This window comes from Macaca thibetana, chromosome 1, assembly GCF_024542745.1.
Source record: "Macaca thibetana thibetana isolate TM-01 chromosome 1, ASM2454274v1, whole genome shotgun sequence".
NCBI lineage: Eukaryota > Metazoa > Chordata > Mammalia > Primates > Cercopithecidae > Macaca > Macaca thibetana.
The window spans coordinates 14,128,170-14,155,545 of NC_065578.1; the positions used below are offsets into that span (position 1 = coordinate 14,128,170).

The 27,376-nt window shown below is 55.1% G+C and overlaps 1 protein-coding gene and 1 long non-coding RNA gene across 3 annotated transcripts; one reads left to right on the forward strand and one right to left on the reverse strand.

Moving 5' to 3' along the window:
• LOC126953824 (uncharacterized) lies at positions 1 to 6,457 on the reverse strand. 2 transcript variants are annotated; one of them, XR_007725370.1, is made up of 4 exons: positions 6,188 to 6,457; positions 2,522 to 2,710; positions 1,998 to 2,426; positions 1 to 1,021 (listed from the first exon to the last, which is right to left on the reverse strand). It is a non-coding gene; the product is annotated as an uncharacterized LOC126953824 (long non-coding RNA). The 2 variants fall into 2 exon arrangements; XR_007725369.1 differs by lacking the exon at positions 6,188 to 6,457 and having other exon boundaries at positions 2,522 to 2,945.
• A 295-nt stretch (positions 6,458 to 6,752) lies between these two features.
• EFHD2 (EF-hand domain family member D2) lies at positions 6,753 to 26,472 on the forward strand. The gene is made up of 4 exons (XM_050788956.1): positions 6,753 to 7,192; positions 22,098 to 22,245; positions 23,328 to 23,462; positions 24,768 to 26,472. The coding sequence occupies exons 1-4, from the start codon at positions 6,885 to 6,887 to the stop codon at positions 24,897 to 24,899; spliced, it is 723 nt and encodes a 240-aa protein (XP_050644913.1). The 5' UTR covers positions 6,753 to 6,884; the 3' UTR covers positions 24,900 to 26,472.
• Positions 26,473 to 27,376: the final 904 nt, after the last annotated feature.

A 27,376-nucleotide genomic window follows, 5' to 3' on the forward strand; every position in this document is an offset into this window, starting at 1 on the left:
AGAATGCCATTCAATGTGCTTTTTCCTGTTCTCTCGATCAACACCAAAAGCAATCAACACAGACAGAAGATGCTGTGACCACATGTGGAGGGAGACTTCTCTCCACCACCAAGCAAGCAATGAGCTCTGCAGCAGACACCAGCCGAGGGTCCGCCAATTCAATTCCATTGCTATCTACGTGGAGACAGCATCAGATCCCACAGGCTGGGGGCTCGGTCCCCAAGACTTGCCCACTTCAGACACCAGTCACAAGTCCGGGACTCTGGAACTTCTGACCGACAGGCTTCAAGTTGGGGTTCCCATGACCCCTCTGTGGATTTGATTAATTTGCTAGAGCAGCTCACAGAAGTCAGAGTAACACATTTACTGATTGGTTGTTTATAAAAGATACTATAAAGGATACAGGCCAGGCACAGTGGCTCACGCCTGTAATCTCAACACTTTGGGAGGCTGAAGTGGGTGGATCACCTGAGGTCAGGAGTTCAAGACTAGCCTGGCCAACATGGTGAAACCCCGTCTCTACTAAAAATACAAAAATTACCTGGGCATGGTGGCTGATACATGGGTGCCTGTAATCCCAGCTACTCAGGAGGATGAGGCAGGAGAATCGCTTGAACCTGGGAGGTGGAAGTTGCAGTGGGCTGAGATCGCGTGCCATTGCCCTGCAGCCTGGGCGACAACAGCGAGACTCCATCTCAAAAAAAATAAAAAAAAACTAAAGGATGCAGATGAAGGAACGCATAGGGCAAGGTATGGGGCAAGGGGCGGAGCTTCCGCACTCTCCCTGGCACACCACCCTCCAGGAACCTCCACCTGCTCAGCTGTCTGGAAGCTCCTGAACCCGGTCCTCTCAGGCCTGTTACGGAAACCTCATTGGATAAGTATGATTGAAGCATGGACAACTGTGTCAAAATGGGATTGGACAAAAAGAGATCTAAACCCAGCAAGGCCTGTCTGTTCAAACTCTTCTCAGCTTCTCTGTGCAGCATTCCTTCCTCCAGGGTATCCGGCAGGATCCTCTCTGCAATGAGATTAGACCCAGAATCAGATTAGAGTCCTGCTGTGGGCAGGTGAAAGGAGGGTAGAAGGATGTCAGAGAGTGAGATCGTGTTTACTGTAACAAGGGCCATGGGAGTTATAAGCCAGGAACTGTGGACAAAAAACAAAATATGGGCTTGGTGCAGTGGTTCACGCCTGTAACCCCACTACTGAGGGAGGCCGAGGCAGGAGGATTGCCTAAGCCCAGGAGTTTGAGACCAGCGTGGCCAACACAGTGAGACCCAGTCTCTACAAAAAAATGTGAGAAATTAGCCAGGTGGTACATGCCTGTAGTTACAGCTACTCAGGAAGCTGAGGTGGGAGGATTGCTTGAAACTGGGAATTTGAGGCTGCAGTGAGCCATGTTCTTACGACTGCACTCCAGCCTGGGTGACAGAGACCCTATCCCAAAAACAACAATAACAAAAACTGTATATATAAAATATCACAACCACACTGCCTTTTGTAGTCAGAGAGATGCATCTGCACACTAGGGAGCGTTGTCATTGGGTCTAAAAGACCTGCTTCTCCTGGACTGAGTCTCAGAAGACAATGCCTTCATGGTATGTTCCCTTCCTCTAGGCAGGCTGCTTTCATAGGCCCCCCTGAGAATCACCTGCTTTCTTTAGTTAATACCTTAGGTCAACCAGGTGTGGTGCCTCACGCCTGTAATCCCTACACTTTGGGAGGCCGAGGCAGGCAGATTGCTTGAGCCTAAGAGTTTCAGATCAGCCTGGGCAACATGGCGAAACCCCGTCTCTACAAAAAAATACAAAAAATTAACTGGGTGTGGTGGTGCACACCTGTAGTCCCAGCTACTACTAAGGAGGCTGAGGTGGGAGGATCGCTTAAGCCTAGGCGGTTGAGACTGCAGGGAGCAGTGAGTGTGCCACTGCACTCCAGCCTGGGTGACAGAGAGAGACCCCGTCTCCAAAAACAAAACAAATGAACAAAAATACCTTAAGTCCGGTGTCCCTGGGCTAGGCACCATGCTACTTCTTCTGACTGGTTTTGCCTCTCTCTGCACTCGTCCATTATGTGTTGGTTTTACGATGTCCCTGTCCGTTTCCCAGGCTCTGGGGTGTCCTTGCGGTGGCCACATGCAGTGTTTACCTGTACCTTCCATCTATTCCCTCTGCCTGTCTGCTAAGCAGAGAGCTGTGGATGAGGTGATGGCTGAGGACCAGCAGGTCACCCAGCCCCAACCCCTATCTGATGCCACTGATGCTGTCCTCAGGGACGACAGGAGGCAGACACTTGAGAGGCTGGTTTTTGAAGAGTTCCTGTTAACTTTTGTGTTGAGTCATGTGGGTGCACTGAGGTGTCACTTTAGCAGCTTCTCTTTCTTGGCAGTGACCTTGAGACCTAAAACTGGGCCACCGGATGCTCTGGAGGGGACACAGAAAATACCCAATCTGTCCCCAGCCCTCAGGCAGAGCAGGCCTTCATGCATTCATTCAACAACTATTTCTACAGCACTCACCTCGGGCCAGGTACCCTGATATGGGTGCTGAGGATCCAGAATTGAAACAGACAGACAGGTCCCTTCCCCCAGGAGGTTGTGTTGGAAGTGATAGATATTTTATGAACACTTCGCTATGGAAAATAATCGCTGGGTCCCAACCAGAGCGGGGTTCAGCTGGAAGAGTGGTAGCCCCTCTCCATCAGTCGCCTAGTATGGGATCCAATAAATATCACACTTCAGAATGACGATTCCAGCTCTCACCTCCCTGTCCCCCAGCTTGCCTACAACCAGGAGAATTCCAGGACCAGTACCCAGTGCCCAGCACATCTAATAAGTATGTATGGATTGCCTGGCTGTTGCTGCACACCGTTTTCACAGAGTAGCTGTTGGAAGTATAAAAATCGAAACCAGCTGCCCATATTATTACTATCTTTGGAAGGGGCCCAGGAGAGCACTGTGGAAGCAGCATTGCTGGATTTTAAGGTATCTCCCTCACATGCACACAAACACAAAAACACTTTTGGGGAGTTTAAAACATAGTTAAGGCTAGGGCCTATCAGGGTGTTAAACTTGCACATGGAATTGCCTGTCGCTTAGAAGCAAAAAACACAGCCCGTTGGACACCTGCAGTCACTCGAAGGATCGATCGTCTTGGTTTTCACGTAGATTCATAGTGTCTAAGGTAACCACAAAAAGAGAGCTGGAGGGCTGGGCGTGGTGGCTTACGCCTGTAATCCCAGCACTTTGGGAGGCCAAGGCGGGTGGATCACAAGGTCAGGAGTTCGAGACCATCCTGGCTGACGCGGTGAAACCCCATCTCAACTAAAATTACAAAAAAATTAGCTGGGCGTGGTGCCAGGCGCCTGTAGTCCCAGCTACTTAGGAGGCTGAGGCAGGAGAATGGCGTGAACCAGGAAGTGGAGGTTGCAGTGAACCGAGATCACGCCACTGCACTCCAGTCTGGGTGACAGAGCAAGACTCTTATCTCAAAAAAAAAAAAAAAAAAAAAAAGAGAGAGAGCTGGATAGATAAGTTAGTTTCTAATAACCTGCAAATGGGTCTACCTGCAGCTGTTGACCCATCGTCACTGGCTTTTTGTCCTGCCTCTTTGCCCCCCTCAGTGGTCCCATAAATGCCTGACATCAGCGCCTCTCCCCATTACACCTTTTGCATAGCTTCCAAATCTTGCAAGAGATGAGAAAGCCTCTGAGGTCAACCAGGCTGTGAACCCGTGCTGCTGTCACTCCAATTGCCCCAAATGAATATTGCTGCTGCCCCTGAACTTTGATCTCTGTGCATCTTTCTCCATCCATCAAGGGTTTCCTGATGACTGCGGAGTGTTTGTAATGATTAATTCGTAAGCTGGTATTTGTGAAGTGCTAAGGGAGCCCTGCATTTTGTGAGCCAACTTCATCTCTGCCATCTCCCAAATCCCTTCCTGTTTTCCCAGCATCTCAGGCTGGAGGGACCACACAGTTCTGTCAGGTTCCAGAATGTCCCCAGTGCCATCTCCCCATCACTCAAGAGCTCTTCCCAACTCCTTCTCTCCTTCTTGTTTCTCCCCCCACCCCTTTTTCAAAGTGCTGTTGTTTTTCTTACTATCACTTCACCCCTCCCCAAAAGACAGTTATACAAGGAGATGTGGGAGGAAGAGAAGAAACATAAGTAATGATGACTAAGTCAGCCTGGCTCCCTTGCCACTGGAATATTGTCAGAATTGGCCGGCTCGCCCTTGCCTCTGTAAAAAGCCTTTGCCAAGGGTGTGATTTTTCCTGAAGATCATTCTTTCCACATGACTGAATGCTGTAGTGTGTCATCAGTCCAGATCATTTCTTTCTGCCAGAATCTATGCTTGGGGCACAAAATTCAGGGTCACTCAAAAGTGATTTCCCCTAATCAAGAGGCAAGTGATATTTCCTGGAAGTTTCACCGCCAATCAGGGCTCATCGGTTTTCTCTGCTTTTCCTTCCATCACTGCTTCTTTGATTCTTGAAAAAAGTGCTTTTCTTGAAACCCAATGACCAATGACCAATGAAGAAAAAAACCTAGAGTAAAAGACAGCCCCTAGCGTCCATCTCTGGCCCAGGCCCAAGGCCTCTGAAATGGGGCCACAGTACTGGGCAGCTTGAGGTCTCACCCTGGGGTCACAGGCTCAGAGCTCTGCAAACTCCAAAAACCTGTGAGAAAAATCAACCCAAGAGGTGTTAAAACGACTCACCCATCCGGGCAGCATTTCCTGAGCTCTGCCTGAGTTTAACAGTTGCAAGGCTCCGGTGTTCAGCAGCCCTCCTGCAAGATGCTATAGGTAACGAGCAGGAATTCCCCCAACCTGTGTGTTATGGAAAGCAACCCTCGCTCCCATGAGCTGTGTCCACACAAAGCCAAATGGGTAACTGACCAGAGAGCTTACTACACACAGGCAGTCCACATAATTCAAACCCAAACCCCAGTTTCTTCACATATATATGTAAGTTGTTTTGCAAGAAGGCAAAACCCTCACATTATCTCCTCACTGTGAAGTTTGCGCCCACGTGAAGCAGATGCAAACAATTTCATAAAACGGCAACCCAGTTTTATGCAGAACCATTGGAAATCATAAACTGGAGTAAATTGAGGCTCACCAGAGTCTTGAAATTATCTGCTTTGTGAGGAAGACTAAGAATTCAACAAACTTCAGCATCTACAAAATCATCTGCAGACATCATCTTAAACATTTTAATCTACATCCTGTCCCTAGTCCTTTACATTCCTTAAATAACTATCTTGCTTCTGTTGGGTCCTTCAGGGCCGCATATGGGAGACAGGGAAGCCTGTCTTTTGCAAACAGCTGGACCAAACTGCCCAAAACTAAGAGAAACTTAATTCTGAGATTTAAAAAAGAAATCATTTAAGCTAAGCATCTTTATTGGACTCAAAAACAATTTTTATAAACAAGTAAATGAGAACTTCACATTTTCTGAACCTTGAAGGTTTTTCCTCAATTTCATTCTTTTAAAAATACCTTTTAAATTAATTCAGCAATGTTCTTAAACAGAGCAAATTGACAAATATCAACTGAGTGTCTGTTCTGTGCAAATCACTCTGTAACAGCTTGCTGGCTTTACATTCTCCAGGGCTCCCTGCCTCCACAGCACACTGGTTTGGGGGCCCTGCATGCATCTTTTCTCTGCACCTTGGCTGGTTGGAGCAGTTTCAGTAGAGGGGTCCTGATTGACCTAACATGTCAGAGAACATGCACAGAGCATAGTCCTTCTAAATCAGGGATTCTCAAATTTCAGTGAGCAGCACTCCACTGGGTGCTTGTTTACATGTAGATTCCTGGATCCCACCCCAGAGATCAGTGTTGTCTGTCCAAATTGGAGCCCGGGAATCTGTATTATTAACCTAGGCCCCAGTGGTTCTGATGCTGAAGGTCCAGAGTTGTGCAGTTGTGAGGTGACAGCCCAGACCACAGAGATACTTATTATCTGAACTCTTTCCCTAGCCCTGTCCAGGAGCCTTTGGAGAGGACATCTCTCCTCTGGTGACCCCATCAAAATGGCGACATCATGATCTCCCTGTCAGTTTCCTTAAAGTACAGTCACAGGCGACAACACTGGCCCAGCAGCTATTCTGCCAAGTCATCTGTGTGATGGTGCGGGGCCTCGGGAGAGAGGACCACCAGCCCCTTCCCCTGTCCCTCACCCGCTGTCTCCAGGGGCCCTTTTAGGGGTGAAGCCCAGCCCCATCTCCCTCGCAGCTGCTAGTCTGTCCTCTTCCAAGAGGCCAGCGGCGCCCGCCACGGTTCACCCTAAACAGGGGTTTGTGCTCCTCAGGTCCGCCTCGGAACCCCTGCAACCCTCATTGAGAACGCCAGTGTTTAACAGCGAGTCGTCTCCATAGCAACCGACAGGGTGTCACAGATACAGGATTATGACTTCACGGCGTGGGGATTCCGGAGAAGGGGGTGGGGCGGCACCCCTCCTCGCCCCCCTGCCCCCCGGCAAGCCCCGCTCCTCACCCAAGCCGCGGGGGAGGAGCCCTCTTCCTTCCCGCCCGGCCCCGGCCCCCAGCCGGACCCCTCCCGCTCAGCTGCTACAGCGGGCACCAAGAGGGCAATGGCTTTCCGTCGCGCTCCCCAGCCTCGCGGGGGGCAGACGACGGCGGGCGGGGCGCGCAGAGTACACTCGACCCCCGGCGGCCGGGAGCGATCACGCGCACGCCGCGCGGGTCCGGGCCCGGGGGCGGGGGCGGAGGCGGGGCGCGCGGTCCCCGCCAGGGCCCAAGTCCCACCTTCGGGGGCGGTGCCTGGCCCGGGGAGTGTCAGGAAGAGGAAGAGCGCGGCCGGCGGCGCTGCGCTGTGAACAGGGGCCCGGTCAAGGCGAGTGCCGTGCGGGCCACCATGGCCACGGACGAGCTGGCCACCAAGCTGAGCCGGCGGCTGCAGATGGAGGGCGAGGGCGGCGGCGAGACCCCGGAGCAACCCGGGCTGAACGGGGCGGCGGCGGCGGCGGCGGGGGCGCCCGACGAGGCGGCCGAGGCGCTGGGCAGCGCGGACTGCGAGCTGAGCGCCAAGCTGCTGCGGCGCGCCGACCTCAACCAGGGCATCGGCGAGCCCCAGTCGCCCAGCCGCCGCGTCTTCAACCCCTACACCGAGTTCAAGGAGTTCTCCAGGAAGCAGATCAAGGACATGGAGAAGATGTTCAAGCAGTGAGTGCCCGCGCGACCCGGCCCCCCGCCCGCCCCACTACCCGGTATCGGGCCCCGAACCCCCCGATCCCCGGATCCCGCGCCGACCCAGGATCCCAGCAGTCAGCCAAGCTTCCCCGAACCCAGATGCACCGGGATTAGGGACCCCGCGTCCCCTTCCAGATCTAGACCCGGCATCCCACCACGCACGTTAGTCTGGGGGACCCCCGGGCCCTGGCACGCGGCGGTGACTCATATTTGTGCTGCCTCCGGTACACCATAGACGCACCCACAGAGTTGGGGACCCCGAACCTCCTTCCAGATAATCGCCAGGCCCCGCGAGCCCCACCCCCACTACCACACGTGTGGGTCCCGGGCCCCCCACCCTGTTAGTGGCGCTTCTCCACCACCCCACAAGGCACACACCGAGGCTGAGGACTCAGCGGCCTTCCTTCCCCCATCCCAGCTGCTCGCGTTCCCCACCCCCACCCCAACACACGCTGGCCAAAGACACCCACCCCAGTGACCCCGGACACCACATGCCAACCACATTCCTTTCCTTAAGGTCTTTTCATTTCCTCTCCTGATCTCAGGTCTCCCTCAAGGTGGGTTCTGGGCAGGGATTCCCCCAACTTCCTCTCCAGTTATTTAGCATCTACCAGCAAACTGGGGGCGAAGACTTGCCCTTCCCATCTCCACCCACTCATTAAAAAGGACCCAAATCCTTCACTCACAAGTGGTCTCCCTAGGAAGGGACCCCTCGGCCCCTGTTCCCCCTCTGCAGGAGTGTAAACCTCACTCCAGTCGTCCCTGTGGGCCCAGTCCCCTCTGGGCTTGGAAGGCCTCCCTCCTCCTCCTGCCCGCCCCACCCCCCTGCACCCAGCAGCTTGCAGTCACTGCTCACCTGCTTCTGTCACAAGGCCCCCATCTCTCCTCCCCACTCCATATATCCCCTTCCCTCCCCACAGGAACCCCCAATGTCCCACACCCACCCTAGTCGAAAGGGGCCCCTTCCTATGTGACTTGCCCTGTTACCCCCATACCTACCCTTTATTCCATCAGATTCCACGTGCTGTGCCCTCACCAGGGTAGATGGGCACCCCCAGGCCTGTGGACTCATCCCCCCTTCCCCCCACAAAAACAGTCTTAATGTCTCTGTGGAGGGACTAGAGAGAGAGGGCCCAGCTCCCTCCGGCCCATCCCTGGGTCCCACTCTGTTGGGTCTAAGATGCACAGCCACTCTCTCCCAACCATGTGTGTGCCCAGGGGGTGGGGAAGGTGCCAGTGCCCCTCCCTTTGGTACCTGTCCCCACCTCCTGTTCCCTGTCCCCCTGCCCCTGGCTCCTGGAGAGGGAACAGCCTCTGTTCCACGATCTGGGTGCTGGTCGGGAGTGGTTCTGGAAGGGGATAGAATTGGCTTGAGGCTGAGTCTTGGGGGTGAGCCAGGAGGTCTAGCCCACCCGGCACAGGCAGCCCAAAGCCGAGGGAGCAATGCAGCAAGGCCGGCTCCCCCTTGGCTGGGCAGGAGGTGGGGGCAGACCTCACCATATGCAGCTGTCAGTGCCCAGACATCAAGCCGGAAGCCCAGGAAGGGGCGTTTTGCAACCGCACAGTTTGAGAAAGGCTCTCCCCTGCTCAGGACAGCTTGCCGCAGCTTCTGCATTTGGCCCCAAGGCAGGGGGAAGGATTTCTGGTTCCCAGTTGGGGGTGACTGACGAGTCCCATGCTTTCCCAAGGTCCTTCTGGGGGAACATCAAGTCCTTGACCCCCAGCCCCTCTGAACCTCTGAGAAAATCCCAGGGCGCCACCTCCTTGACTCCAGGCTGTTTGGTTGGAGTTCTTCTAAAGTTTCTTCCCAGCCGAAGACTGGCGAGATTGGGAGAGCAGGATTTCCAGGCTTCCTGAAAGAGTAGCTTGAACACTCCCGGGGCGGGCAGATGCAGGGGTGGGTATGGATCCGTGTCTGTCACTGCCCCCATCGGGGAGTGCAGAGCTGATTCAGACACCGCAGAGATCCCTGTGCTGATGGCGCCGAGGCACTCACCAGGTCCTTCAAACAGCCCCGTGACACAGAGCTCTTCGGCACCTTTGTGCAGACAAGGAGTCTTAAATAACTTGCCAAGACCACACAGCTAGAAAATGATAGAGCCTGGATTCAAACCCAGGTCTGTGACTCCAAATCCTGGGTTCTTCTCCTTCTGGGTTTCCCATCACAGACATCTGCTTTCATGTTGGAAAACCTCCAACACCTGCTTCTATGCTCCTGGCGGATTGTCCACTCATGTCCCCACCTCCAGCCACAGTCTCTGCTTTCCCCCAGAGCCTGCCTTCTCCTGGGCTTCCATAGCTTCCCTGCCCACTGGCCACCAAAACAAAGGTGGAGCTGTTGTGGGAGAAGCCAGACACTTCAGATGAGCGGGACTTGGGAGGCTGCAGTATGGTTGGAAGTGGCGTGCGGCTGAGGGAACAGTCTGCAAGCTTCATCTGCACAGCAAACTCACTTTTTTTTTACATAGGCCGTTTCTAGTTTGATGAGAGGTACTCTGAGGGAGACTGAGGGCACCTGGACCCCTCCAAGCTACCTCTTGGCGCCAGCACTGCTTGCCAGGTTTTTGGGAGGGCTGATGGGGCAGGCAGGGGCCAGGAAGCTGAACCTCTAGGGAAGCAAGTGCCGCCCGTCAGGGCCCGGGTGAGGGTGGAAAGCTGCAGATTGTGTATTCAAGGAAACAAGGCTTCACTGTGCCAACCGAGCCCAACCCCGCCGCCAACAGACGGACTCTCGTGGAAGACAAAACCCCTGTTCTGCTTACGCTGTCCGAGTGGGGCTGCAGCCTCCTGGGTCCAAGCAGGGTCCCCGGATCATAGCCAGGGCATCAGAGCCAGGGCTCTGGGGAGGGCAGAGGGTAGGGAGGAGGGGAGCCTGCCCTCCTGGGAAGCCAGTCACCAGAGCAGAAGGCAGGAGACCATGAGGTCAGCAGGAGAATGGGAGCCGGCCTTTCCTTGGGGGCCAGGAGCAAGGAAGCTGGGCCTCCGTCCTAGCCTGCATGTCCTCCCTGGGCCTCAGTCTTACCCACCTGTAAAAGGGGCAGGCTATCCCTGATGATCCCCAAAGGTCCTTCAGCCCTGACCTGCGTATGTCTGAGGGGTCCTGAGCGCTTCTGGATGTTGGAACTGCCTTCCAGGGCCTTCTGTTCCACCCATCTATGTTGATTCAGCAGGTGCTTCCCGAGGCTGGAGATCGATGGGGAAGAGAGGGGACAGGGGGAAGGTAGACTCTCAGCCATCACTGCTGTCACACCTAGAGTCATTCAGCTTCCCCCTGAGAGAGACCTGGAGAGTTGACTCCAGCCCCTCCCCCCGTTTTACAGAAGAGGGAACCAAGACCCAGAAAGGTGTGGCGGTGACTTGCTCGTGGTTACAGAGAGGTTTTCAGTGAGGCTGAAACCTTGTATGGTGAGGAGATGGTCCCAGTGTCTCAGGGTGGGGCTCAGAGGACATGAGACATTTAGAGTTCTGGCCCAGTGCCAGGCACGAGGAGGCCCTGCGTCTCCCTGGCCCCGGCAGCCAGGACTCCCCGTCCCCCTCCCCGTGCGGCCTCAGGCTATGTCCAGCACCTCTGATCTCCCAGCTGCTGCCTCCCTCTCTTTGCTCCTCCAGGGCTGGCTCTGGAACCCTCCTGTCAGAGAGGCAAATAGAATGGCCCTGGAGAGCCTCGGGGGTGCTGACAACAGCCTAGGGGGTGCTCTGGAGGGTTTTGTAAGTCGAGACCTGCCGGAAAGGTATGCAGCCGTGTAATTCTGAACCTGCTGTGGAATCTGAGGACGATGCCCTAGATCCCTGTCTCCTGCCTAGCCCAGCCTTGCAGGCCCTGTCCCCACCCTCGTCCCCAGCCACTTCATCTCAGGATACCTTGCATCAGAGACGTAGGCTTTCCTTCCTTGTGGCCAACTCTTCCCTGCACAAGCTCTGGAAGCATCCCACCCTCCTCTCCACCCTCCTCTCCACCCTCCACCTCCAGGGACACAGCTCTCCCAGGAGCTCTTCCTGGACACAGTCGGCAGGGCCTCTGGAGTCTGCAGCCCTGGGTTTGAATCCAGCTGTGGGCCCTGGAGCCCTTCTGAGCTTCTGTTCCTCACCCTGGAACAGGGGGGACAGGGGACCCACCTCACAGGATTGGGTACGGCGCTTAGCCCAGTGCTTGGCACAGAGCAAGTCGTTACTAAATGACTGTCACCGCCATCCCCAGCTCAGCATACACCCTCTCCTGGGCCCCCTCACAGGGCCCTGGCATTGGTCATTGCGGCTGGCTCAGAGCCAGCTCCACAACACCCACTGGCTGCCTCCACTTAACCATCAGTGGAGCTTCCGGCCTGCCAGGTTGTTGACAACCCTTTGCTCTGGGCCCTAGTGACAGGACCCAAGGTTAGAGCCCCCCTTCTCTCCTGCTGAACAGCCACTCTGATTGACAGCTACATATGGCTTTGATAAATAACAAAAAGAGAGAAATGAATTCATTATCACCTAGTTACAGGAAAGGCAGGTGGCACAAAAAAGGGGAGAGCAAACAACAGCTCTGGAGGGTGCACAACAGGGATTCCCGTCTGCCACCACCCAGCTGGGTTGCTCCAGGCAGACAACTCAGCTTCTCTGAGCCTTGGTTTCCCCAGGGGCTTAAGAACCTACCTGGTAAAGTTCTGAGGATTAGGTATAAAAAAGCTCTGGGTCTTTGTTAAGAGCCCATCATGGTGTCTGGGCTGTTTGCATGATAGATGATGTTTTTGAAAAATGCAAGGTTCACGCATGTGATCATTCTTCCAACAGATATGTTATTAAGTTTTTGTGCTACAAGATCCAGAGAATTAAATGAATCAAGTTCCTGCCCTCAGGAGGCTTACAGTCTTATATAGAACAAACGTGTAGAGATTTAGGGGTAGAGAGGATGCACCCACAGGGCTATCAATGGAAGGTTTCCTTCTTTATTTCTGCCATGAGGACCAAAAGCTCTCACGCATCACACCATGCTGATGTTCTCTTTGCAGCCAGCCCCTACCTCTGTGCCCCCTCCTTGTTAAACAGAGCCACTAGTTCTAGCCATTCCTGGAGGAGCCTATGTGTATTATTTAGAGAACGGAATTGAATTCTCACACCAGCACAATGAGATTGATACTGTCTTTGTTTTCCTTTTTTTTTTTTTTTTTTGAGATGGAGTCTCACTCTGCCACCAAGGCTGAAGTACTGTGGTGTGATCTTGGCTCACTGCAGCCTCCGCCTCCTGGGTTCAGGTGATTCTCCTGCTTCAGCCTCTAAGCAACTGGGACTATAGGCACATACCACCACACCTGGCTAGTTTTTGTATTTTTGAGTAGAGATGGGTTTTCACCGTGTTGGTCAGGCTGGTCTCGAACTCCTGACCTCAAGTGATCTGCCTGCCTCAGCCTCCCAAAGTGCTGGGATTACAGACGTGAGCCACCGCTCCCAGCCTGGTACTATCATTTCTATCCCCATTTGACAGATGAGGAGACTGAGGCTCAAGGCAATTGTCACTTGTCTAAGATTATATGAACTGACAGTGACAGGATTAGAACCGGATCCTCCTGCAACGAGCCCCTGGAGGCCAAGTGAAGCTGTGTTTGTGGGTGGGGCTTGGGGGAGCCTCCCAGAGCCTTAGAGAGGTGGAGAGGTGGGGTCCTTCACCTGCAGCTTAGGGTCAGTGGGTGGGGAGAATGCCTTGCACCCCTGGGGAGGGAGGATTTCCCGGCCTCGGCCCTTACTCCGTTCCTCCCACTTCCCCTCTACATCAGTGTCTGAGTCACCTCTCCTTCCCCCACACCCCCAACCCAGGACTTTTGGTTCCTCTTTGGTCCACCCTTCCTGCCTTCTCTTCTTCGGCCTCCTTGCTCTCCTCCACGCCCCCTGGGTCCAAGGCCTGGGTGGCTTGGACTGGCTTCCACTGCGAGAGTCTAGGCTCTAGGACAGCAGGCCTTGCTGCCTCAGGGGATGTCGGAGGTCCTTTCTACAAGGCCAGCCCCACCAGCAGAGGCAGTCACTTGGCAGCCTCTGCAGGGAAGGTCCGCACACCCTGGAGCAGCTGAGTTCCCCTGACTGCCTGGCAGCCTTCTCCTTGGCTGACTTCCGCTTTTCGAGGACAGCAGAGAAGCAGGGGTCAGTGCCAGAAAGGTGTGGCCAGACGGGAGCCGGGCCACCTGGGGAGTCCTGAGCCATCAGATGCTTCAAACCAGGTGCTTTGCCTCCCATTCGGTCCTTTCTTATCCTGCAACATTGTCCTCGCCCATTTCACAGTTAAGGAGACTAGGCTTTCAGAAGGGTTACGTGACTTGTCCAAAGTCACACAGCTAGTGAGGGGCAGAAGCAGAATTTGAACCTGGGCCTCCCTGGCTCCCAAGTCCTCTGAACCCTTACAGTTGCCCAAACACCAGCAGCAACACCGCCCTGGAGTATGTTAGAAATGCAGACGCGCAGGTTCCACCCCAGATGTACCAGACTGTAATCTGTGTTTTTTTTTTGAGACAGGGTCTTGCTCTGTCACCCAGATGGAATGCAGTGATACGATCATAGCTCACTGCAGCCTCAACTTCATGGGCTTAAGTGATCCTCCCACCTCAGCCTCCTGAGTAGCTGGGTCTCTAGGCACACGCCACCACATCTGGCTAATTTTTTTTATTTTTGCAGAGATGGGGGTCTCATTATGTTGCTCAGACTGGTCTCAAACTCCTGGCTCCAAGCCACCCTCCCACCTCATCCTCCCAAAGTGCAGGGATTACAGGCATGAGCCACCACGCCCAGCCCATAATCTGCACTGTAACCAGCTTCACCAGGTGTGCCCACTGACGTTTAAGAAGCGCTAAGCCACGGCTCAGGGCCCCGCACAGCCATCTCCCCACTGCTTCCTGAGGTTGACTTAAGGTTATCCTTAGGCAGGTGACTTTGTCTGTCTGAGCTGTAAGAGGATAAGATGAATGGAGTAAAGATTGAGTTACATTATAAACACTGGGTTATATTAATATTAGGCATTCAATAAATATTCTTTATAATCACTATCATAACAATAATGATTATGAAGAGCAAGAAGTGAAAGGGGGCGGTTGGCAGGGAGTGCCACAGGTGCGGTGAGATGTTGTTGAACTCCAGGTTAGGATGCCCTTGAGCCCTGACAGCCCCCCCAGCAAATTTCGTGGTGTCTCCCTCTTTATCCTCCATGGGGGAGCCCCGAGTGCCACACTTGTGTGCTCTCTATCTATCTCTCCATCTCTCTCTCTCTCTTTCTCCCTACCCCATACCCCGCTTAGCTGACCCAGGGCAACAGATCAAGTGTGAGATTCCCAGATAGGACTAGAGGAAGTGGCGAGCGCTGGGCTTTCCCCGTATGAGTCAGGCGGTCTGGGGGTGGGGACGTGCAGGAACTGGGGAAGCCAGGGGGGCCTGAGGGCTCCTGAGCCCATACCCAACACGCACCCCGTCCAGTTGTCTGTCTTCCTGGGACCCGCATGCCCAGAAGGGCCATCAGCAAAGCCTGGGATGGGAGTCAGGAGAGACAGAGTTGGGGTCCCCTGTGCTCCCACCTTCCCAAGTGCAGTGGCTGCGATGACTCTGCTTGCTTCTGCCATCAGAACGTGCAGCACAGCTCGGGGGGACCTACATGAGGAGCAACTTTCTTTCTTTCTTTCTTTTTTTTGAGACAGAGTCTTGCTCTGTCACCCAAGCTAGAGTACAGTGGCATAATCTTGGCTCCCTCCGGCCTCCACTTCCCGGGTTCAAGCGATTCTCCTGCCTCAGCCTCCCTAGTAGTTGGGATTACAGGCCTGCACTACCACACCCAGCTAATTCTTGTATTCTTAGTAGAGACAGAGTTTCACCATGTTGGTCAGGCTGGTCTCGAACTCCTGGCTTCAAGTGATCCGCCCACCTCAGCCCCCAAAGTGCTGAGATTACAGGCATGAGCCACTGCACCTGGCCGAGGAGCAACTTTCTAATAGTTCCAAAGCCAAGATGGGCCCCCTTAGACAAGCAATGAGCTTCCTGCCCTCAGAGGTATTCAAGGCACTAAACAAAGAACTACATGAGGAATCTGATTTTCAGGAAGGACTGAATAAGATGGCCTCCAATATCCCTTCCAACCCTGAAGTTCACTGCTGTGTACCCATCGGCATCAGGGCATAGCATAGTCGTTAAGAGTGCATGTGTTTGATCAGGCCTGGTTCAGAGCCCATCAACACCCTCGTCACCTATGACCTGGGCCAAGTGGCTTCCCCTCTGAGCCTCATCTCCTTGTGGGTTAAATAGGAATGTTCATGCCGCTTCATGGACTTCTTGTGAGAATCTGATGCGAAACACCTGGCATCGCGCCTGGCACATAGCAAGCGCCCAGCAGAGCAGCCAGGAATGATGATAGGTTATGACGTGTGGCTCGCCTGTGCGCAAGGCTGGGACGTCTGCACTATGCATGGTTGACGCCTCCACTGCCTACCCCTGTGACCCCCTAGTTATCAGAACTGGGAGAGAGGCAGGGGCAGGGAAGCAACCAGCTGGGGACCATGCTCACCCCAAAGGGGAAGGGTTGTCCTGGGGGGTAACCCGTTGCTCCGCTTTCAAGAGGGGGATGGGTGGGGATTTCATTCCCAGCATCCAGGCGCAGCTAGCTGCTGAGCCCTTCCTGGCAAGAACAGTTCAGGGGGAGGCAGATAGGAATGCAGGCACAGTGCCAGGCCCCACAGCCTCCCTCCGGTGCTGGAGAAAAGTGCTGAGTTCCCAGGCTGGGTGCTTTCTGCCAGTCCTGCCGAATGGCATTGGCCTTCCCAAACAGGCACCACGCTGGGCTCTCAGTCCAGCCTCCGCTGGCCCTTCAAGCTTGAGAATGTGGGACCCTCCATGGGACCAGGAAAAAGAGAGGGGGCCAGGGAGGAGAAGAGCTTCCAGCTGTTGGAATCCTGCAGTCTGCTGGCTGTGTGACCCTGGGCCAGTCACTGCCCACTCTGGGCCCCAGTTTCCCTATGTAATGGAAAACGGGTAGACCAGGCTGTCTGGGTGGATCTTGCGGGCTGACCTCTCTTTTTCTGGATGCTCTAAGCCACCTGCAACCTCAGTTCCAGCTCAGGGAGAAGGGCTGGTGGGTGAGAGGGCCCCTAGCCCGGGAGATGTCTGTTTCCAGCCATCGTGGAACCTCGTTCTCTCCTGTGCTGCCAGTTGTCCCCCACCCCCTGCACACACACACCGGCACCGTGAGAGTGTTCCCTCCAACACCAAGGGAAGGTTCCTCGCTCCCTGAGTCTCCTTTCTCCCTGTTCAAGGGCTCTGTCCAGCGGCCGGCCGTCTGTCTTCCCACCTCCCAGAGATGCTGGGGCTTTGCGTCAGGCCTAGTAGGGGAGAAGTGAGGACTTCAGAGGAGGGCTCATGCTGGAGGGATCCCCTGGGTCGTCATATCCACCCCTGCCTCCAGGCCAAGCCACCACAAGCCCTGCCTCCCAGCCCTGTACCACCAATCAGGACTGGAGCCTGTGGCAGAGGCCAGTGTATTTTTTAACATTATTTCTAATATCATCACCCTTTTTATATTGTATGTGTGAAGTATATGATGTGTATATGTGACACACACAAACTTCTCAATGTAACAACTACTATTATGATGATGATAAAATTAACAGGTTTTAAGGATGCGCTATGAACCAGGCATTTTATATCTGTAATCTCGTTTTCATTTTCTCTTTTTTGTTTGTTTTTTTTAAAACAAGGTCTCACTCTGTTGCCCAGGCTAAAGAGCAGTGGCTCGATCAGGGCTCACTGCAGCCTCAACCTCCAGGGCTAAAGTGAGCCTATCTAGTAGCTGAGACCAGAGGCATACACTACCATGCCCAGCTATTTATTTATTTATTTATTTATTTATTTATTTATTTATTTATTTGAGACAGTGTCTCACTTTGTCGCACGGGCTGGAGTGCAGTGGCACAATCTCAGCTCACTGCAACCTCTACCTCCTGGGTCCAAGCAATTCTCGTGCCTCAGCCTCCCGAGTAGCTGGAATTATAGGTGCATGCCACCATGCCTGGCTAATTTTTATATTTTCAGTAGAGACAGGGTTTTACCATGTTGGTCAAGCTGGCTTTGAACTCCTGACCTCGTGATCTGCCTGCCTCAGCCTCCCAAAGTGCTGGGATTACAGGTGTGAGCCACCGCGCCCGGCCCTTTATTTTTTTTATTGAGATGTGGTCTCCCTATCTTGCCCAAGCTGGTCTCAAACTCCTGGGCTCTAGTGATCCTCCCACCTCAGCCTCCCAAAGTGCTGGCATTATAGGCGTGAGCCACCGCATCCAGCCTCATTTACTCTTTAATAATCTTAAAGGTAGATGTTAGGAATAATAATAACTGGTTTTTAGTATCATAGTAGGCGTGTATAAAGTGCTTCCTGTGGACCAGGCTCTGTGTTAAGAGTCTGTTTGTATCGTCTCTTTTAATCCTTGCCTCCATCCTGAGATGAGTTCTTTGATCTCCATGATGTAGATGAGGAAACTGAGGTCTGTGGGGTTAGGTGACTTGACCAGGGTTATTCTGCCAGCAGGTGGCAGAGCTGGGGTTTGGACCCAGGTCAGTCTCAGCGGAGTTGATGTAACCACAAACCCTCAAGGCCATCTTCAATCAGGTTGATCCTGGAACCTGGCTGATCCCCTGCACTAGACCACATCAGAGCCCAGGGCACAGGGCAGATGGCCACTCTCCAGGAGTCTCTTGGGAATGGCCTCCTCCACGGCTACCTCTGGGAGCTTCACCTCCCACCCCAGCACCTGGCCTCTCGCAGCCCCCATCACCTCCTCTTGGTGATGGACTCTTTGGCACCACAGCCAGCTCCTATATTGTCCCCCTGGGGGCCCGAGCCTGCCCTGGATGGAGCCCAGCCCCAGTAATTGATTGGCCCTTGATTGATAGAGGCGGCCGTTCAAATCGTGGTTTGAGCTGCGGCCCAGCCAGGCCTGGGAGCTGCCAAAGACAGAGGGATCCACAGCCCACGTTTCCATCCAAGTTTGGACACTTTATCTGCACTTCCTCTGAAACTGAGCTGCCCCTGGCTGCAGAAGAAACCCATGCACTTGAGCAATAAATAAAACTGGGGCTCAGGGAGAGGCATGTGGGACCCAGGGGCTGGGACATGAACCCCTGACCTGCTGGTTAGGGGGCTGGTGGCCCCACCGATAACAGCCCTTCTGACCTAATCCGGACCTGGAGGATTGCTGAGCACAAGGGTTGTAAAGAAAAAGCGCTGCGCCGTCAGGAGGTTAGTGGAGGTGATTCAATCTTGTTTTAGTGGCGTCGACGGCCATTTATGCAGCTAGCTCTGTGTGCTGGGAGCTGTGCTGAGTGCTTGACAGGGATGGGCTCAGTCATTCCTCACAGTGGCCCATGAGGGAGGCCCCCTTGCAGCAGGGTTCTCAGCCTCAGCACCACTGGCACTTGGGGCCAGGTCATTCCTTTTTTTTTTTTTTTTTTTAAGGCAGAGTCTCGCTTTGTCACCCAGGCTGGAGTGCAGTGGCACAATCTCAGCTCACTGCAACCTCCGCTCCTGTGTTTAAGTGATTCTCCTGCCTCAGCCTCCCAAGTAGCAGGGATTACAGGTGCCTGCCACCATGCCCAGCTAATTTGTGTATTTTTAATAGAGACGGGGTTTCACCATGTTGGCCCGGATGGTCTTGATCTCCTGACCGCATGATCTGCCCGCCTCAGCCTCCCAAAGTGCTGGGATTACAGGCGTGAGCCACAGCGCCCGGCTGGCCAGGTCATTCTTTGTGGTGGGGCCACCCTGTGCGCTATGGACCTTCCCTGGCCTCCACCCACCAGATACCACCGACACCCCCCGCCCCAGGTATGACAACCAAAAACATCTCTAGATATTGCCAGATGTCCCCTGGGGGGCACATGCACCCCAGCTTAAGAGATGCTGCATTTTGTGGCTGAGGAGCCCAGGCAATTTGTCTCCAGAGCCCGATTGTCATCGCTGACCTTCCTGGGAGCCCAGGGTCAGAAAGCGGCAGGGGCTTTGCTTTCGTGGGGGGCACTGAGGAGGGGAGTCCTCGTGACTTGGCTCCGGAAAGACTGAGTCCCTCACCAGGTGCCCCTGCACAGCGCCGTGGTCATGTGGCACCCGCCCAGCCCTCCAGCAGGCAGCAAACAAAGTCCAGAGATGACAGGAGAGGCCTCCGCTGTGCCCCCGAGCCCCTCCAGCTCCAGGTAGAGGCTGGACTGCAGCAGCTTTGGCCTGCCTGACCCTCTGAGTCCCCACCTTCTACTGCCACAGAGGTGGCCACTGCCCACAGGGGCCGCTGGCCCATCCGCCTCCACCCCAGCCCTCACCCATCAGTGGGACAGAAGGCCCCAGGACCCTGTGTTCCCTCCAGGAATCCCAAGACCCATCTTTTCTGTGCTGTGTCACTTCCAACCACTGACTCACTGGCTGGTGAACTATTTATACCCCTCGCACAAATGCTCCCCTCGCGCTCCAGGCAGCCGTCTGTGCTCTGCAGCGGCCCCAGGACACACAGGGGAGGGGCTGGGTACAGAGCAACTGTGCAAGTTTATGAGTCCAGCGGACCTAGTCTGGAAGCCCAGCTCCCTCCTTACTGCTATGTGACTGTGGGTGGGTCACTTAAGCTCTCTGAGCCTTGGTTGTAAACTAAGGTTATTAGGAGGATTAAGTAAAGTAAGCAGTTCCCTGCATGAAGACAGATTTCAGTACCTGGTTGCTATTAGGTGTTTAAAGTACCCCTAACTAGAGAAGGCGAAGGGAGCTGGGAAGAAGGTGCACAAATGAGACATCTTCACGCAAAAGCTCAAGCGCCCAGGACATAGGGTTCTGGGACACAGGCCCCTGTGTTGTGCTGCTGTCACCAGCACTGTCACCCAGCCAGCTCAAGGCCTTGGGGACTGCATAAGGCTTCTTTATGTGTAGAAAAAAACATTTTGACTGGGCAAAGTGACGCATGCCTGTCATCCCAGCACTCTAGGAGGCTGAGTGGAGGAGGATTGCTTGAGCCCAGGAGTTCGAGACCAGCCTGAACAACATACTGACACCCCATCTCTACAAAACAATTACACAAATTGGCCAGGCGTGGTGGCATGCACCTGCAGTCCCAGCTACTTGGAAGGCTGAGGTGGGAGGATCGCTTGAGACCAGGAGGTAGAGGCTGCAGTAAGCTGTGATCGTGCCTGGGCAACAGTGACACCCGTCCTAAAGTAAAAGAAAAAGAAAAAAAGAAAAGCCCATTTTACCAACTCAAGGATCACTCTCCCCAGCCCCCATCTTGTCTTCTTCCCACACTGTTCCCAGAGACCGGCAGGGCAGGTGTTTGGTTGGTAAGAGAGCCCAGCTGGGCAAACAGCGCCTCGCCCTCTTTCACCAGGCTGTGTGCTCCAGGAACCAGTGGTGCCTTCTCAGCCAGGGAACAGGCAGAGAGGCCACCTAGGCTCTTACTACACAGAAGCCAGTCAAGAGGGACTTGCCTCCAACCCCATCCCTGTCTCTGCCAGGTTGTGGTGGTAGAAAAAAGAGAACCTGAGTGTGCAGGGCGGAGGGGAGGCATCTCTGTCGCCCGATGCTTGTTCCTGGCTTCCCCACCGCCCAGCCAGTCTCCGCCACTCCCTGCAGCACTGCGCCACACTTCCCTGAACACACCCAGGCCGCCTCCTGCCACCTGGCACTGCCCCCTGTCCCCCTCCTGCTCTGTGCCCTCGACAAAGGCAGAGACCCTGCCTTAGATACCCCTTCATTTATTCACGTCTTATTTCTTCATTACACATTTTTGAGCACCTACTGTGCTTTTTAACCTCCTTCCCAGTACCTAGGGTAAGCTGGTGGGGGGGGGCGTGAAATAGACCCCCCAGTACAGAGGGTGCTGAGTAAGAAGAGTCATTTATCACATGGAAAGAGGGCACCTTCCACACCCATGCCACATCCCCCATTCCAGTGCTTCTCAACAGGGAATGCTTTTTCCCCCCTGGGGACATTTGACAATGTCTGGGAGACATTTTTCGCTGTCACAACTCAGGAGGGATGCTACTAGAAACCTCCCACAATGCACAGGACAGCCCCTACGGCAAGGATTTATTCTGTCCAGATTGTTTAAGGTCTGAGGTTGAGAAACCATGCCCTTGCCTGCAAGGTTCTACCATCTAGGGTGGGGGTCAGATGTCCCCCAAGTGCCCATGGAGATTCCAGTGAGCCCGCTGGTCATGGAGGTGCTGAGTGCTCAGCTCAGAGCCTGATCCATCCTGCCATGGTATTGAGAATTCCTTCTCGGCCGGGCACGGTGGCTTACTCCTGTCATCCCAGTACTGTGGGAGGCCAAGGTGGGTGGATCACTTGAAGTCAGGAGTTTAAGACCAGCCCAGCCAGCATGGTGAAACCCTGAATCTGCTAAAAATACAAAAGTTAGCTGTGTGGTGGTGCATGCCTGTAGTCCCAGCTACTCGAGAGGCTGAGGCAGGAGAATCGCTTGAACTGGGGAGTTGGAGATTGCAATGAGCCGAGATTGAGCCACCGCTCTCCAGCCTGGAAAACAACAAGACTCTGTCTCAAAAAAAAAAAAAAAAAGAAGAAGAGAATTCCTTCTCACTGTCTGGGCCATCACAGTCAGCACACGGAGGCTGTCATTTCAGCTTCCTTGTGCCTCAGGCTTGTCCAGAAGTTAGTGCTATTCTACGTGCAGGAGGCTGCCAGGCCCTGTGGTGAGTTCCCCGTCATCAGAGGTAACCAAGCAGGAGCTGAGCCACATATGGGTCCTCTGCCTGGACTGAGGTCCCTTCCGGCAGTGACGGGATGATATGTTTGGTGGGAGATGCCCTCTAGTCCCCCAGTCTCCTTGCACTCAAGCCTGCAGCCTCTCTGACTGAGCCAGTGCCAAGATGTCCTCTCTTTTTGCGTCTGCAGGTATGATGCCGGGCGGGATGGCTTCATCGACCTGATGGAGCTAAAGCTCATGATGGAGAAACTTGGGGCCCCTCAGACCCACCTGGGCCTGAAAAACATGATCAAGGAGGTGGATGAGGACTTTGACAGCAAGCTGAGCTTCCGGGAGGTAAGGCCGACCAGGGGCTTCACCTGAGGACCTGGTGGCCCGGGAGAGACCAACCCCCACCCTTTGTCAATGAATGAACGGCGTCACTATTGAACAGCAGCTCTGAGCAGCTGCTGCTTGGCCGAGTGAGGCTTCAGAGGGCCTGTTAGAGCAGGCACCAGAGAGGGTTGTGAGGTCCTTTCAGGGAGGAAGAGGAGAGAGGGACATCCCCTCCTTCACATAGGGAGCTTATATTGAGCGATTTCTGTATACTTGACCCTGTGCAGGCTCTGGGGTAGAGGAAGGCCCTGTGCTGGAAGGTTCCTTCCTGGAAGTGTAGAGGGGGAGACACCACAGAGGGAAATCAGGGCTGTGACACCGAGGAAGAGGGCCACAGCACTGGGCGACTTCATGCCCAGGATCTCACTCCCAGACAGGAGCTGGGGCAAGCCTGTTTCTCAGGGAAGGAAATGGAGGCTCCAAGCCAGACAGCAATGATACTGGACCCCAGGCAGCACAGGGTTAGGTGTGGGGACTCGAGGCCCAAGTGGGGCCCAGGAGGTCTGGCAGGAAGCATGAAGGATGCAGGGAAGGAGAGAGGTGGCAGGGGCAGGTGAGGGAGTGTGAGAGGCTGGGAGGGCAGTGCAGGGTAACAGCTTAGAAGTTAGAGAGCAGGGTTCAAATCCCTCTGATACTTTTAGGCGCTGAGACTTTGGGCATGTATTTTACTGTCTCGGAGGCTCCCTCATTCTGTCATGACACCTTCAGGACTCAATACATGGAACACAGAGTAGGTTCACAGGGGAACAGTGGGAGACAGGTAAGAGGTAGGCTGAGGCCGTGTCATCGGGAGCTGGTGTGGGTGGGGCAGGGCTGCAGAATCCCAGCATCCTGGGTGGGTACATGAGTCACCGTCCATCGTACAGATGGGCAGAGGCCCAGTGAAGGGAAGCACAGGAGCACCAAGGGGCAAGACCCAGCTCACTGCCCCCCAGTCCTTCTCTGCAGGGGAGGCCTGAGGCTGGGGCCTGGGTGTGGCCAGGGACTCCGGCTCCCCTCCCTCTCTGCCTTCCTGACACCGCGCGCCTCTCTCCCCACTGCAGTTCCTCCTGATCTTCCGCAAGGCAGCGGCTGGGGAGCTTCAGGAGGACAGCGGGCTGTGCGTGCTGGCCCGCCTCTCTGAGATCGATGTCTCCAGTGAGGGCGTCAAGGGAGCCAAGAGCTTCTTTGAGGCCAAGGTGAGGAGCCCGGGGGGTGCCCTGACCCACACTCCAGGACAAGGGGACCCTGGGTCGGCCCGAAGTTAATACGTCCCCTTCCCGTCCCTGCTGAGGCTGCAGAGATGGGAGCTGACTCCCTGCCAGGCTGGGCCAGGCCCACACGCTCTGTCTTCTGTCCCCTCCCACTCCTGGCTGAGATCCTTGGCAGCCACCAGAGGATGGGTGAGGGACATGTACTCTTCAAAATGGGACAGGGACTACCTTGAGGTGCCCCGGTCCTGGCACACTGAGCCGCTAACCCAGAGGACTGGGCCTTAGGAGGGAAGGGCCCAGGAGAACACAGCACTGGTTCTCCAGGGTCCCCGGCAGACACCTGCCCTACCAGCTCCAGCCTGGGAGGAAGCCTGGGGGCTCAGAGACCACCTGCATGCACAATACCCTCCCCTTTCAGCAAGTTCTCAGATGGAAGGGACACCTGTGGTTTGGTGGCTCCTGGGTCCTGCCCACCCAGGGCTCCAGCTCTCCCGCCTTGTTTCTCTCTTTCCTTGCTAAGCCAAGAACGTTCCTTCCAGAGACTGCCTCCCACCTCCCTCTGGGCTTCCGAGCATCAGTGGAACTTTTCAGGGTTCATCAGTGGCACTGGGTGGGCCACTGGGCTCCCCGGACAGGAAGCAGAGGATCAGGATGGCAGCGGCTTAAGTGACGCCCTTCGAGCACCCTTGCTCTGCAGCAGCCACAGAATATACGTTCTCTCTTTCAATCCTCTCGACAACTCCATAAGATCAGAGTTATTGGGTGCCAGGTTCTAGTGAGGAAACTGAGGCTCAGGAAGGTGAATGAAGCACCTGACCCGGGGCCAGAGCTGGTGCGGTCAAGCTGTTTGTGTTGCTGGGTAGGACTCAGCAGAAGCCTGAGCCAGAAGGGACCCCAGGAAAAGCAGCCACAAGTCTGGGCACAGTGGCGCACGCCTGTAATCCCAGCACTTTGGGAGGCTGAGGTGGGTGGATCACCTGAGGTCAGGAGTTCAAGACCAGCCACATGGCCAACATGGTGAAACCCCATCTCTACTAAAAATACAAAAATTAGCCGGGCATGGTGGAGTGCGCCTATAAACCCAGCTACTCAAGAGGTTGAGGCAGGAGAATCACTTGAACCTGGAAGGTGGAGGTTGCAGTCAGCCGAGATTACGCCGTTGCACTCCAGCCTGGACGACAGAGCGAGACTCTGTCTCAAAAAAATTAAAAAAGGAAAAGCAGCTGTAGCATGGAGACTCCCCCAATATACACCATCCAGCCCTGACCCCTCACCCCCATGCCTCCACAGGTCCAGGCCATCAACGTGTCCAGCCGCTTCGAGGAGGAGATCAAGGCAGAGCAGGAGGAACGGAAGAAGCAGGCGGAGGAGATGAAGCAGCGGAAAGCGGCCTTCAAGGAGCTGCAGTCCACGTTTAAGTAGCGGGGGCTGCACCGACCGCCCTGCTCCGGCCCCAGCGCGGTGGGCGAGGGTGGCGTATGGGAGGCTGAGCCTGAATCCTTGCCTCTGTCTGATGGGACCACTACTAAAAACCTAAAAATGTCTGTGAATGGAGCAAGTTCAGGGGTCTCACGGAGATGGCCCGGCCCCTCCCCACTCCCTTCTGCTCTTTGTGAGGCCACGACACCGGCTCCCTGCCTGGCCCGGCCCTCCCTGGCAATCCCTGGGCTGTCTTGCACCCCTGACTGCCCCGCTACCTGCTCCAGCACTGCCCCTGGCCCAGCTCCTGGCCCTAGGTCCCTCCCGGCCCCATGTGCCTGCCCTCCACCATCCCCGTTCCCCGGACCTGGGAACCCCTGCCCTCCTCCAGCAGGCCGCACCGCCCCCGGGGCCCCCTGCCAGCCCCTTCCCAGACTGAGAGACAGCAGGAGATAGAATCAGGGCTGCCCCCACAGAGTGGGACCCAAGGGGCTTATTGGAGGCATGAGGGGACCCCTCCCCAGGGGCTCTTCCTCCGCCTCTGCCTCTTCCATCTACTGAAATGGGAGAGGGGGTGGGGAGCTTCTGTTCTGGTGAAGGGACCTAGGCCCCCAGCACCCCATGCTGACTTGGAGACCCCCAGATCTCTGGGGCCAGCCAGGCAGCATGTGGGGGCAGCTGTGCCAATCTACCTCACACGCCCACCCCCTGCCGGGCGTGCCGTGGGATCCTGGGCAGGGAAGGCTCTGGGGGTCGGAGACACCGCTCCTTAGCACCCACTCAGAACACCCTGAGGGTCCCAGGGGGCTCTGGAGAGAGTGGGGTGGGAGGAAGACTTGGCGCCTTCCTAGGGAAGGAAACGAGCGCTTCATCTTGATTCTCCGAGAAGCGTCTGAGAAGTGCTTTAAGTGTGTTTGCATGCGCCAGGTGGTGGGCAGCGGGGCCCTGTCCAGCCCTCTCCTGCCATCCTTCCCCAAGTGATGTCCACCGCCTTGTCACCAGCGACCTGCCTGTCATGCCCACACCCTGAGGAAGCATGGGGACCCAGACAGGCCGTGGTCAGGCCCACGCCACCGGCCCGGTTCGGCCACAGCTTCCCATGTGCTTGCTGACATACGTGTGCCTGTGTGTGGTGTCTGTTGCTGTGTCGTGAAACTGTGACCATCACTCAGTCCAAACAAGTCAGTGGCCCTCGAGGCCACAGTTATGCAACTTTCAGTGTGTGTCATAACGGCGTCACTGCTTTTTAAACTCAATAACTCTTTATTTTAGTAAAATGTCCCAGGAGTCCTCGAAGCTACGCGGACTTGCAGAGGTTTTATTTTTTGGCCTTAGAATCTGCAGAAATTAGGAGGCACCGAGCCCAGGGCAGCAGCCTCGGCCCCGGATTGCGTTTGCCTTAGCGGATATGTTTATACAGATGAATATAAAATGCTTTTTTTTCCTTTGGGCTTTTTGCTTTTTTTTCCCCCCTTCTCACCTTCCCTTCCCCCCGCCCCACCCCCCGCAAAAAAAAAGCTACTTCTTCATTCCGTGGTACGATTATTTTTTTTAACTAAAAGAAGATAAAATTCTATATTCTTATGTGTGTATGGTTCTTGATGGTGAGTGGGCAGGGAAATGACAAGGTCACTGGGTGTGGGGACAGTGGTGTCAGAGCCCGGGAGGAGAGGGGACCCGCCCGTGGAGGAGGTTGGTGTTGGATGCGCAGACGCTGTCACCAGGCACCAGTCTAGGCGCTTTGTGTCTATTAACTCATTTGAATCCTTGCAACCAGCCCATGCAAGGGGTGATATTTTTACTCCTCTTTTGCAGATAAGAACAGGGAGGCGGCTGGGTGCAGTGACTCACACCTGTAATCCCAGCTCTTTGGGAGGCCAAGGCGGGTGGATCACCTGAGGTCAGGAGTTCAAGACCAGCCTGGCCAACATGGTGGAGCCCCATCTCCACCAAAAATACAAAAATTAGCCAGGCGTGGTGGCACATGCCTGTAATCCCAGCTACTCAGGAGGCTGAGGCCGGAGAATTGCTTGAACCCGGGAGGCAGAGGTTGCAGTCAGCCAAGATCGCACCATTGCACTCCAGCCTGGGTGACAAACAGATTTATCTCAAAAACAAAACAAAACAAAACAAAACAGGGAGGCCTGGAAAGTCTCTCAGAGACACACAGGCGAGTGGGGTGGCAAGAGGCAGGGCCCAGGCTGTGGAGGTCACAGCTCGCAAACCTACCAGGTGAGCAGAGAGGAGGGGCTGCCCCTCTCCACAAGGCCACATGGTGGCCAGCAGTGGCATTAAGGCCCTGGAAATTATGGCTTGTGCACCCCAGAGACCCCCAAGCACCCCTGCCAGGGAGACACCCAACGTCTTCCACAGGCTAGAAAAACCCAGGGGTGATGGGGCGGACACCAGCACCTCTCTGTGTGTGACTTTAGACAGATCAGGTCCCCTCTGGGTCTCAGTCTCCCCATCTGTTCCATGCG

Coding starts and splice junctions, on each gene's coding strand:
- EFHD2 (XM_050788956.1), top strand. CDS start 6,885: ATGGCCACGGACGAGCTGGCCACCAAGCTGAGCCGGCGGCTGCAGATG. Junction 22,246..23,327: donor GCAAGCTGAGCTTCCGGGAG/GTAAGGCCGACC, acceptor TCCCCACTGCAG/TTCCTCCTGATCTTCCGCAA. Junction 23,463..24,767: donor AGAGCTTCTTTGAGGCCAAG/GTGAGGAGCCCG, acceptor ATGCCTCCACAG/GTCCAGGCCATCAACGTGTC.